The 12,471-nt window shown below is 40.2% G+C and overlaps 1 protein-coding gene across 1 annotated transcript in view; it reads right to left on the bottom strand.

Annotated features, from left to right (window-relative positions):
* The window catches only part of IQGAP1 (IQ motif containing GTPase activating protein 1), a gene marked incomplete at its 5' end in the record, with an annotated part of 29,663 nt that extends 17,274 nt beyond the window's left edge, over nt 1-12,389 (bottom strand). The window contains 11 exons of the mRNA XM_009083027.1: nt 485-554; nt 647-718; nt 816-899; nt 2,071-2,241; nt 2,589-2,731; nt 3,076-3,243; nt 5,569-5,659; nt 8,277-8,440; nt 11,056-11,180; nt 11,711-11,871; nt 12,226-12,389. Of these exons, the coding sequence (XP_009081275.1) occupies nt 485-554; nt 647-718; nt 816-899; nt 2,071-2,241; nt 2,589-2,731; nt 3,076-3,243; nt 5,569-5,659; nt 8,277-8,440; nt 11,056-11,180; nt 11,711-11,871; nt 12,226-12,389 (1,413 nt within the window). The remainder of the gene's footprint in view (nt 1-484; nt 555-646; nt 719-815; nt 900-2,070; nt 2,242-2,588; nt 2,732-3,075; nt 3,244-5,568; nt 5,660-8,276; nt 8,441-11,055; nt 11,181-11,710; nt 11,872-12,225) is intronic.
* Nucleotides 12,390-12,471: the final 82 nt, after the last annotated feature.

The raw sequence follows: 12,471 nt of genomic DNA, 5'->3' as shown, positions 1-12,471 counted from the left end.
GCAGGAAAAGCAACAGCTAGAATCAAGTTTTTCTTCAGCCGCCTCAAGAACTACCTACTCTACACACTGTCCTACCAACTTCATCCTGATCACTCCTCAAAACTGTCTTGATGTTATAGATCACACAACCAACATCATCATGCTGGTTGATGAGAAGCTCGACATGACCTGCAGCCCAGAAAGCCAACTGAGCTGCATGGAAAGCAGTGTGGCCAGCAGGTCAAGGGAGGTAATTCTCCCCCTTCACTCCACTCTCATGAGACCTGACCTGGCGTACTGCATCCAGCCTGGGGCCCCCATCGTAAGAAGAACGTGGAGCTGCTGGAGTGAGTCCAGAGGAAGGGCTACAAAGATGATCAGAGGGCTGGAGTATCTCTCCTATGGAGAAAGGCTGAGAGAATTGGGGAATCTCTTCTATGATTCCATGACCTCTTGCAAACAGAGATTCGAGCCAAATCAGTTTTGTCCTCTTGGCAATACTTACTGAGTGTTTTGTAGTCTTCACGTGCTTTGTTTGCTCGGATAAAGGCTTGAATTTTTACAACGTCATTTATCTAGGATTTAAAAAACAAAAAGGCACTTGACATCACTCCGGAAAGAGTACAAAAGTTAGGTACAAAATATATTTAACAAGATGGCCTCTTACATGGTTTCTGAAATACTGCAGACGATCTCTGTAACGTCTTCTGGCTTGATACATCCTGGTCATTGACTGAATCTATTGAAGAGTAACCAAAACACTCAGATAAAAACCTTTCCCACAAAGTTCACTACCCAAAAGGTTTACCAAGAAAGTCTGCAGGAGCCTGCACTACCTTTACTACTTGGTCCTTTTGTGCTCGCAGGTAATCCAAACGGATTTGGTATGCCTTTCTTTGCTTGTAGCCACGCCACTGAGACTGAAAACAAAACAGGCATGCTCACTTTAGTTTTCTAATTAAAGAGAAATAATTACAAATCTGAGCTTCTTTCTGTTCTTCAGCTTCTAATTTCCCTTTTGGCTAAATAAAACATGGAGACATGCTTATCTTATCAAGAGATATAGTTTGTGAAGCATTAACTATTTCCCTACTGTAATCATGAGAGACTTGAAATTATCCCATGAAGAGCCAGGGCCGTCTGAAGTACAGCTAGGGATCAAGGACACAAAAACAGTCAAGTTGACAGAAACTGTTGTACGTGAGGATCATGTGCTAAATGCTGCTGCTGGTGAGAACAGTGATGTGACACACGGTGTGGCTCATGGGGATGTCCTGTGCAGACCTGAGAGTTGGACTGAAGGATTCTTGTGGGTCTGTTCCAACTCTTGAATAGTCTGTGATCCTGTGAACATTTTAAGCCTTCAGAGAAGACTTGCTGCTATCAACACTTGGAAAAGATGTTAGGCAAGGGCTGAGCTGGGTGTGGTTTGGGGGGTTTTATGTTGGCTTTTTTTAAACATACAGGAGATCACGTGCTACTGAGGCAGAAACAAATAACAATGTTAACAGGCTGCAAAATACCTATTTCATGTACATGCATTTCAGCTAAAAGACCACTGAAAGATTTTTATTTTTTTTTGCTGTCCTGTAAATGTCCTGTAATGCTGAATTATCCCATCATCTCTTTCAGGTCTTCAATCCTGCAATCCTCCAAATCCCTGGACAAATTTGAAGAGTACACAAATCTTACTCAGGAATACTGAAAACCATGTTGTTTCTCTTGAACTCATGAGGAATCAAAGCAGCAATCCATCTCATGGTATCATCACTAGCAAGACATACAACACACTTCATATTGCCCTATTCCCAAAACACTGAAACCGGTAACAAAATTATAGGTAAAGCTTCCTAAAGTAAGTTTTTCTCTCTCCAATTCTACGTGAGAACTATTGATTAAATACGACACATAAAAGCAAATAATACACCAAAAGTCTTTGGGAGAAGGAAAGGCTTTTAGATAATTTAAAAAACAAGTCAAAGACAATTGTGTGCTGGAACTGCTTCAACTGAACAAAAACTCTCACACTGCCTGTGTACAGAAAACAATTGCGGAGTACAAGTTTAAAACATAACTAAAGGATATCATTACCTGAATGCAAGTGATTGCTGGGACTTGCTTCTTCAAAAAATTCATTCTTGAGTTGAATTCCTGGCGAACAAGATACCCTCGACAACAAGCCTGAAGTTTCATAATCAGGGTCTCATTGGCCAGCCACAACTGCTCTCGGTTGTATGCCGCAGTGACTCCAGATATGGTGCTCTGCAGTAACGGTATAACAGGAAGAAGCGCCAGAAAAAGGAAACAGTGATACAAGAAAAACGATGTTACATCAGCTTTCCATATTGTGTTTAAGAGAAACTTTCAAGCTGCCTTCCAATAAACAGCAACACCATGGACCTGTACTCTTTTAGTGACACGACAAATCCTTCTGAAATGGGACAAGGAGTCTTGACACACATCATCTGATGCTGCCCAGTGAAACAATGAGTTACTAAGGTTGTTAACATGACTATGGCACTGAAGCATTCTATCTTAGAGCTGCATTAAGGATGGGAATGGTGGGAACGTCCACTTTTCATAGGAAGAGCATGTGTTATCTACCCTACCTGTATCTCCTCCCGTGACAGCTGTGTGTCATTTTGCACAAATTCCACTGGTTCGTCCCATCCTCCCTCTTTGGTCCGCAGGTTATGATAATAATGATAGCCTCCTCTCACCCAGTGTTTCACCCATTCACTGCCATTGCTCCCTAAGAGCAGAAAATGCAGTGTAATTCTCAACAACAGACAAATTATTTATCTTTCGTGCAGATAAATGTTACAACTAGAAAATCTACATTACAGATGCTTCTTCCTCCAAGCAAGAGAAAGAATGTTTCCAAGTCCTTAAGGAACTCATATGAGACCTACCTAAACACAACACATTCTCCAAGTGGAGAACATTATACTGTTTACACATTCTTTTAAAACCCACACCCACAGTTCACAAAGCAACCGCAATGGCCACCTCTAACACGACTTCTCAGGGGCTTTTTTACCTCTGGTTTCGATTCCACATACAATAATCTTCCATTTATTTCACTAAGCAGTGTACCTGCTGCCAGTTTTCTTTTCTTGACTTCGGAGAGCTCTTGCTGGTATGTCTCAGCACATTCAGGAGTGACTCCATATAGCCCAACATCAGGTGAACGCAAGGCACTCAGGGTCTGGCTAACATCACCATGATCTACTGCTTCATTAACAGCCAGAATTCCTAAGGAGACTTGAATAACACCAGGAAGCAGGTTAGCTTGGCATTCTGGGGCTCAGTGACTCACTGCACCCACAGAATGACACAACAGAGCAAGGCAACATGAACACACCCTTATAGCTGGGGTGTATGTGTGAGACACAAATATTTAAGTGCATATAAACATAAAATATAAATAAAAATCAATCAGACAACTTGCAGTATAGAGGCCTCTTCAGCACAGAGTGTCCAACAATATGTAGTACTGCACCTGACAATGCATGACTTGTGTGCCCCAAGTCCCAGTATGGTGCTGATTTAGCACCAGCATTTGTCAACAACACACAAAGTTACAGCTCTCCTCTGGCATCTGTTTTAGTTCATGCATCTTCTGGCAGAGCCAGTCACAAGTCAAAAGGGGCTATTTCAACAACTAGGACCACTACCCCTAGTGAAAAAAAGCATGGAGTAGTTTGCCAGTAAGTCAAAAACCTCACCAGGAAAAAAAAGGAGCAGAGGAAGAGAAAAATAACAATATGTTATTCCAGAGCTACTCCAGAACTGCAACTCAAATACAAACATAATCACAAGAGCACAACATAGCCAACATGAATTACAGTAATTTTTAGCACTAGGCACACTGCAAATATGTCTTTTCCTACATGGACAGATATGGGTTTCTGAAGATCTTTTCAAGCTTAATGGCACATCCTGCTTTTGACCAAATTTTTATTCATTCAAGCCGCTGCCTTGCTGAAGTGCTTGATGGGTGGGAAAAAGGGTGAATGAATTGCACTGGAATTGCTGCTGGGAACGAAGAGTAAGATGAATAGGTAAAAGTTCTGCCCTAATTCCCCCAGCTCTTTTTTATTTTGGCAGTTGACAAGGGAATTCACTGACTACATGTCATTTAAAACAACTAAACTAGACCATGGAGTTAGACAAACTCATTGTGTCATTGGCCAAAGAGTTTTTCGAACATGTTGATTTTGCTCTCTTTTAAAACATCTACAAGTGAGGAATACAAATGGACAAGGCACAAATTGAAAAAAACCAAGCTCATTTCTGCAGAGAGAGGACAAGAGGAATCAATTGTGCCAGAAACTCTACATATACGATAGACAAATTCAATAAGAACTCATGTTGGAGGTCAATCTAGTTCAATTCCTTCCTCAAAGCTAGGCTACCTTCAGGGCCTCGTCCATCCACATTTGGAAAACCCTGAAAGACAGAGGTTCCACAGTGTCTCTGGACAACCTGTTTCAGAATGCACCAGAGAGATTCCACACACAAATTAAACTTTTCCATTTCCAATACGGTTGCCTGTTCAAAGCCAAATCAGAAGAGACTGACTGTGCATGTTTGGATCACTTTAAGCATCAGCCTAACATCAAACTAGAAGTTTAGGAAGTAGAACGTTTTATCAGCACACCAGGGAGGAAGAAATAGAACCAAACAAAAATGTAAGGTGACTATAAAGGGCAAAGTCAATTAGTTGACTAATACTGTACGAATCAAGCAAAACAAGAAGACAGGTAAATGCTGAATGTAATGGGAAAATTAGAATTCTAGAGTAAATGCAAATAGAACAATATCATAATTTGCAAATGTATAAAAATGAGCTCTCTGAAGCATGTGTTATCCAGCAAACAAACAGCACACATAGAGAACAGATCATTAGAACATATCAGAAGACTTTGAAAACCTCATGTTTTGTTAAAGGAAAAGGTTTTGTCAGGAACAAAATAAAACACACAGCCAAAAAACCCAACAAGTTCAATAGCAGTAATTACTTAATTGTTGCCATAGACAGAAACTACATCATTATAAAGACTGGGATGCAACGCTGGGTAGGCCAGTCCACCTGCAAACCGTGCCGAGGAGCAAAGGGAGGTACCACTGCTGTGTCATACTGGCTGGATCTGAGAAACACGCGAGCTGGTCTAGTGATGCTTGAGAGAACCGAGAAAGAACAGATGGCAATGCTCCAAAGAAAACCCCATTTCAATTGTGCATGTGAACATTCTGATGTCTAACCAACCACCCACAGACATACACAATTAGTTGCAAATGACAAACAATTTGATAGAGATTTGTCCAATCAGATAACATGGTCTAACGGTCACATGCAAAACTAGGAAAAAAAAGAGGCACATTCCCCTCTACAAAAGAAGAAATTTAATATTTGAAGAATCTGACAGTCACTTCAAATCAAGAATTACTTCACCAGAAGCCTGTAAGTGCACATGGTTTCCTTTGCCACATTTACGTGCCATTTCTAGCTCCCAACATTTCCTTAAGTAACTGATATTTGGTTGTTAATGGGGATTAACTGCAAGATTGAGCGACAATACTTACATCTCTCAGACTCCTCTGTGTCCTTGTTAGCCCTATGAATCCCACCCTGAATTTCATCTAGCCAAAGTACAGCTGTTTCATCCCGTGTGTCCTGAAGAGAATATAACACAAAAAAAAAAAAAAAAACCCACCACAGTGTGAGGAGAAAAGCATCGCTGTTTTTGCAAAGTAAAATAACCCATACTCGGCAATAGCTAATATAGTAATTTTTCATTTCGGAAGGAAAAAGAAGTATTTGTCTCCTAACTGACTTCAACACAAGAACATCATGTGCACTTGTGACTAGCAGAGACTACTATGGCATTACCAAATTCAGTACCTTCTCCCAGTCATAAACTCTTCAGGAAACAGAACAAAGACAAAATTCTATCAACGGGAACCACTCTGATAAGCAAAGAGAGCACAAGGCCAGGGACTTGGTACTGGTTAGTCCTAAAGCTGTACTAGCTAGGAGGACATGACTTCTCAGGGAGTTCAACAGAATATTACTACACAAAGCTGCCAATCCACATTTTTGTGCAGAAACTAAAAAACCTTTGCATAATTAATGTCACATAAGGCTGCTCTTGTCCCTGACCACAAAAGTTCACAGGCCTGTCCAAGCTAGCAAAGCAAAAGGCATCATATGCATTGTGGCTGGGTGTACACATACAGCAGTCAAAGCCACATTTTAAGTATTTTAACAGATTGCTTGTCAAGGAGCAGTGACCACACAGTATCCCGTATTTTGGCTGGGAAATCCAATGAGCTAATGTTCCATGTAGAAATCTGGGAAGAGGAAAGAGACAAGTGTTTAGCAAGTCCCAAAATATACATAAAAGAACAAGGATCCAGCAGTTGCCAAGCATAGCTTCTCCCCACCCACTGGTGCTTCCTGTAAGTAACAGCTGAAAGAAATGCTAGGATGCAACTGTTACCCCTCTGACAACTCTCCTCCTACAAACAAGGCACAGGAAACATTTACTTCTGGTATGGAATAATAATCGCACTGCTCAAAAGACCCACTGTTTACAGCCTTCAAGAGCTAGTGTTAAGGCCAGACTGAAAACAAACATTTCCTTACATGCATTACTAACTTGCTTAAATGATACTTCATCCAAGAGCCTAATGTGTTTCAGAGGCAGATTTCATCTGAAAGCCAGACAGTCCCACAAGAGTACCAGCAACACCAAAACTCCTGTCCAGGGAGTGGGGGAGAATAATCACTCTAACTATACTGTACTGTCTATCAGCAGAAGTCAACCCAAAGACTACCAAAACCATCTCATGCTTTTCTACAGTTTCACTGTTGCAAGTCTAACATACTCCAGGGTCTACTGGGCTTTTTTCTCTCTCTCCTCACAACATGAGCAACACGTGTCATACAGCACTCCCCATTCACATAAGCAACTGAACAATGTCTTGAGGTGAACTACAATCCCTCTTGGCCCCAAGGTACAGAAATCACGAGTTTGTAACAGTTGACTTCAGACTGTGATCACTTCCCCCACAACATTACTTTAAAATATGATCTTTCTAATCTCTAAAATTACTGCCATGCTGCTGGGAGAAGCCCTTTACTGAGCATATGCCTAAATAAGGTAATCTCACACCATATGAGAAGTTACCAGTACAGCCTGGCACAAGTTTAAACACACACTAAAAAGAATTCATTATTTCATTCTGACTCACAGGAGGAAATGCTTCAACAACAAAATGAGTTCCTGAGGAACTTTAACCCTGTCAGGGCCCTTGGAAAAGCTGCTTAAGGACTTTCATCAGAAATGCATACAGTTTTCAGCTATTGCCATGATACAGATTTACCTTTAGTCAAAATCAAACAATGTTCAACACAATCCAGATCTGTCTATGCAAAAACTGCACATTGCTATTAGAGCAATGAGCTCCACAGCATAAAAAAAGAAAATAAAACACTCTCAAGCCACTGAAAGCAGAGACAGTTGCTACTTCTTTGTAAACAGATGGGGAAAAAAAAATTGTCATATCCACACTACTCAAAAATCAGTTGTGTATGCACATGTGCCCTTGCCATCCTCCTTCTTAAACCTGTAAAATGAAACTTGCTGTTCCTGTCTCCATCTTCACCATTCAGTTAGTGAAAGCTGAAACTATGCACAAGCAGGGAGAAGCCCTTTGCTAAAACAATTGTAAGCTATGAAAGCGTCACCAGGTGAACAACAGGCATTGGAATACATTTTGCCAGTAACATGTATGTTGCTTCACATCTTTTTTCACTTAATAGATTTTTCCACTTTCAGAAACTTTCTTTTTGACACATGTAACTATGCCTATGACTACATTTAACAAATAATATTAGAAAAAAATACTTAAGCTTGCAGGAAACTCGCATTTCTAAGTTCAGAACTCCTGGAACAACCACGGTCTTGTAAAAACAGGTGATGCGTAGTATTTCCCCACAAACAAGATACATATCTCATTCATGCCTCAGGATTAGCTGTAATGAGCCACCAAGTGCATTTAATATCCTTATACCCATCTCCAAAGTTTACAAAAATTGATACTGTTAGCTGCAAGTCTCCTTCTCTCATACAGAAAGATCCAAGCTGACTGGTCAAAACCAGTGGACAGTATGCAGAATGGGCACCTCTCCACTGCCAGTCTCAACTCCTGACTTTAAAGACCAGTAAGAAGCCTATCACACAGACAGAAAGGTCTTTCAAGAGGTGCATTTAATTGCACTCACTCACCTGTGCTTTCTCTCGCTTGGCTCGAAGGAGTGTATCCTGGTAATGCTGTGCTACCTTTGGGGCTACACCCTCCAATTTCGCTGCAGGAATCTGTAAAGCTTGAATGGTCTTCTTGGAGTCCCCTTCATCCAGAGCTTCATTGATAAGACCAATTGCCAAAATCCCTAGGCAGAAAGGCGCAGGGGAGGAAATACAAAGTTCCATTTGTGGTCAACAATAATCACAAGCATTGCTTCAGAAGAAAAGTGCAGTTGGTCCTTCCCAAACCAAGTATTGGCTGAGAACCGCGGTATTTTTAACAGAAAACATCGTTTACTAGTAAAGAAAGCAAGATTATTTCTCCACCTTAACGCAGTCATAAAGCCTGAGCACTGCAATTAAAAACTAAAGTTTAAGAAGGAAATAACTCAGGAATACTGCATGCAGGGACAAAATAGAGTCCTCAGACATCCAGCTCAGAGCCAGCAGAAGAGAATTATCAAAGCCCAAATGGTCAGAGTGCAGAGGATTCCAAGGTTCTGGCTTCTCCGGAAAGAAATCTCCACATGAAGCTAAAGATTCCCATGGAATACCATCTAAAAATACAGTAACTTCGTATTTCAGAAAACTCTTTGATTAAAGATGCACATAGCATTAGCTGTATTAGCAGACATGTGGATGCTATTCAAGTACAGTAAAATTTACCATTAAGCTAAATAAAAACCTTACAGTTAGTTACTGCAGAGTCTAGATCATATTTGGATGGAGTAGCGGAAAGGTTAAAGCGTATGCTTGGAACACTGCAAGAACTGTATCACTGAAATGATGGCATGGTTTCTATCAAAGGATAACTTAGAAAAGGACACAGAACTGCTGCTGAAATTCTGATTAGTCTGCAAATATAGGCATGAAAAGCTATTCCATGGAACAGCAATACGTTACAGCTTCTCCCTAGGAAGCATTTGTTAATTTGAAGCTATTTACAACCATAGCGGAAAAGAAATATATATATGCTAGTATGTCTTCAGGACCTTCCCAGACTAATGCCACTTGTTCACAGGAAGGAGATTAAAAGTATCTTTGGAGACCAAAGAATCAAGAAACTCCCCAGAACAACTGATCTCATTACAGGATTTTCTGCACCATTTTTTACAGGATAAGGAGTGTTAAAAGAAACAGGGTGTTCAGCCTGTACACAAACTTCAGCTTACACAGAAAAGATACTATGAAACTAGCACCTCGGTGTGTGCACCCACTGGTGTGGGTCCATGCTTATGTGTTTCCAACAAATCTGCTCATGTGACCCCAAAGGAAATCCAGTGTCTATTTGGAGATGCAGGAAAACAACCGTAACAGCAGGCTTTTCATTTAACATTGAACCCTCTCTAGAGCACAAGACCTTTCAAGGTGCAACATAGCTCACCAGCTACACAGTGAGTGGCAGAAGACAGCTGTTTGTCTCAATGCACAATGCAAACTTTAGCATCACCTCCACATTTCTGCCAAATCGCTCCTGCCTTCCAATGCAAAAGTTTTGAGCTAAATATTACAAAGATGGCTTGAAATTAAGTGTCACCCAGGAGGTTTTCAGTACTGGTCATAAACAAAAACTAGTTAATGAAACAAAATAAAAAAGAACAGAAAATTAAATCTGAAACAGAACCTCACAAGGATCTACCTAAGAATAAAGTGTATTTAGCTGTGTTATTTCCAAGGACTTCTTTATCTCAAAAAAGTAACTAACCTCTAAAAAGATCAGCACTTTCAACTTCAAGTAATTTGATATTTGAGTCCCAATATCTGGAACTTAGAACCTGAAAGGCATCAAACTGATGAGATAATTATGTTCTTTGAAAAAGCTGTATCAAATGTTTTAAGCAAAAACATAGCTGTTGAACAGACAGCATTTCATAATAAACTTTTCCGTGCATCTGTTGATTTATCACAATGTAAGTAACTAAAAAAGCTCATTTTTTGATGGAGTATTTGCAATACTGATCTTCAAAGAACCTGTAATTTGGAATTAGTGTTAATACAGCCAAGATTTAAAGGACTGAGAGTAAGACCTGGAAGTAAACCCATCTTTCTGTTGGTCATTCAAGCTGTTCATCCACTGCAGAAATGCATCTAACAGATCATTACAAATCGAAGAGTCATCAACAAAAGGTGGGTAGGCCATCTTCCATTTGTGGGTTAAATTACCCACAGATAAAAAGTAGAGGATTTTGGACCTGAGGCTGTGGAACTTCCACTAAATACTGGGAACGTAAAAAGGCCAATGCACATTCAAAAGAAGGAATAAAAGGAACACCTGAACACCACAGAGCTGCAAAGACAGAACAAGACTTCACAAAAGTATATTCTATGGAATGCAGCAAATTAGGAAGGAAGATTGAGCACTCCTTGGGCTACAACTGTCTGAAGAGATTCTGGAAACACTAGCTTCCGTTAAATCTGGGGGATTGAAGCAAAATTAGAAGATTCTAGACTAATCCTAGACACTGACATAGACAATGCATTTTCTTACCCAAAAAGGATTGAAATTTACAATTCAATAAACAGTTTTGAGATACTGATTTCAATACAAACGCTCCTGATTGCCTGATCTCTGCATCAACGGTCCTGCAACTGAGACTTTTGTATTACAAACCACCAAGTCTTGTTCACAATTAAGATCTTCCTAGATATCTCACATATGACACAACTGCAAGTCATTAACTTCTCATATTGATGCACACCTCATTTTAGCACTCTTTACGAGCTAGGATCAATCTAGCATGAATTGAGCAGAAATACTTACTTTCATGTTCTTCTTGCACAACTTTGTTCACATGATCAACACATGACTGGATATCATTCCATGTGATAAAGTCATTTCCCTCTGCACTTGTTTGAGCTTTAAGTTTCATCAAATCATCAATATATCTGTCAAAAACCAAAGTCCAAACCAAATAAACATCACATCACAACAAGCTGGCCAGAGAACACACAACACAGCATGAGGATTGGACACAAAGTGGGAGAGGTAACACCAAGATTGAAACTAGAATATGAAAGGAGGAGAAAGAGGAAAGCTCGTGTGCAGAATGGTCAGCCCAAATGAGAAGTAGGTTCAAATAGACAAAATCATCAAACAGAGAAAAGCACAAAAACACTGAATGAGGGTCCACGGCAAGGAACATGGTGGGTGAGCCGGCGCAGGATTAGCGACGGCCTAACGGCATCACAATGCAGCTTTAATCTGAAATCCATGAGAAAGCATTGAGAGAGCACAGAAATCAGAGCAGTAAGAAACAGCAATCGCAAGAACAAGATGCAAGAGACAACACAGATTAAATTGATAATGCAATAAAAAAACGTAGAAATAATGTAAAACGTCAGAGAAGGAAAAAAATTCAGAAAGTCACAGAACATAAGCAACGTCAAGGATAGACATGATTCCTTGAAGTATCTACCTCTGAGAGTTCTCATCCTCAACGTTTGTAAGCCCCATGACAGGACTGCTCAGCTGTTTCCACACTGTATTCACATCCCCTGAATCCAAAGCCCTATTAATCACGGCCACAGAAGACAGCATCTCTACACCAACAGCTAGTTCTGCATGGGTGAGGTTACCCTGCACACAAAGAGGACAGCAAATTCATTCTCTTCACTCTTTACAAACTATTGCTGCACAGAGAACACAACAGAGTAGTTGTCAGAATAGACATGTAACAATGCAAAAAATCCCAAACTTTATGACAATGAGGAGAAAGATGAGTATCAAAAAGTTAGAACACCAAGTAGAATCCTACAGGGCCAAGTAGATCAAGATTTAGGGATTAAATTGATTCAGAACAGACTGAACACCAGAGCAGTTCTGTGAAGACTCGAGACAGATTTGTTCCAGAGAATGTAATCAACAAAACAGACAAGGTAGACATGATGACCCATACAAACTTCCAGAAATAACAGAGAACTCAACACTTACTTCAGGACTCTGTTCCTGTAAGATAGACAGTTCCCTTTGGTAAAGATCTGCAGCAAATGCATAAACCTCTGGTAACTGGGCCGCTGGATTCATCATTTCTGCCACGGTTTTCTCAGCATCACCCATTCGAATTGCTGAATTAATTTTGGCTACTGCTGCCAATCCTAGAAGGTCAAAGAGCATAAAGAATAAGGAAGGCAGATGGTTTAGCCACCAGTAATAACAGCACTTTTGTTTTTATATATT

This window comes from Acanthisitta chloris, unplaced genomic scaffold (genome assembly GCF_000695815.1).
Source record: "Acanthisitta chloris isolate BGI_N310 unplaced genomic scaffold, ASM69581v1 scaffold18669, whole genome shotgun sequence".
Taxonomy (NCBI): Eukaryota; Metazoa; Chordata; class Aves; order Passeriformes; family Acanthisittidae; genus Acanthisitta; species Acanthisitta chloris.
Note: the sequence above shows the minus strand (reverse complement) of the source record. Positions and strands in the feature narration are given on the sequence as shown.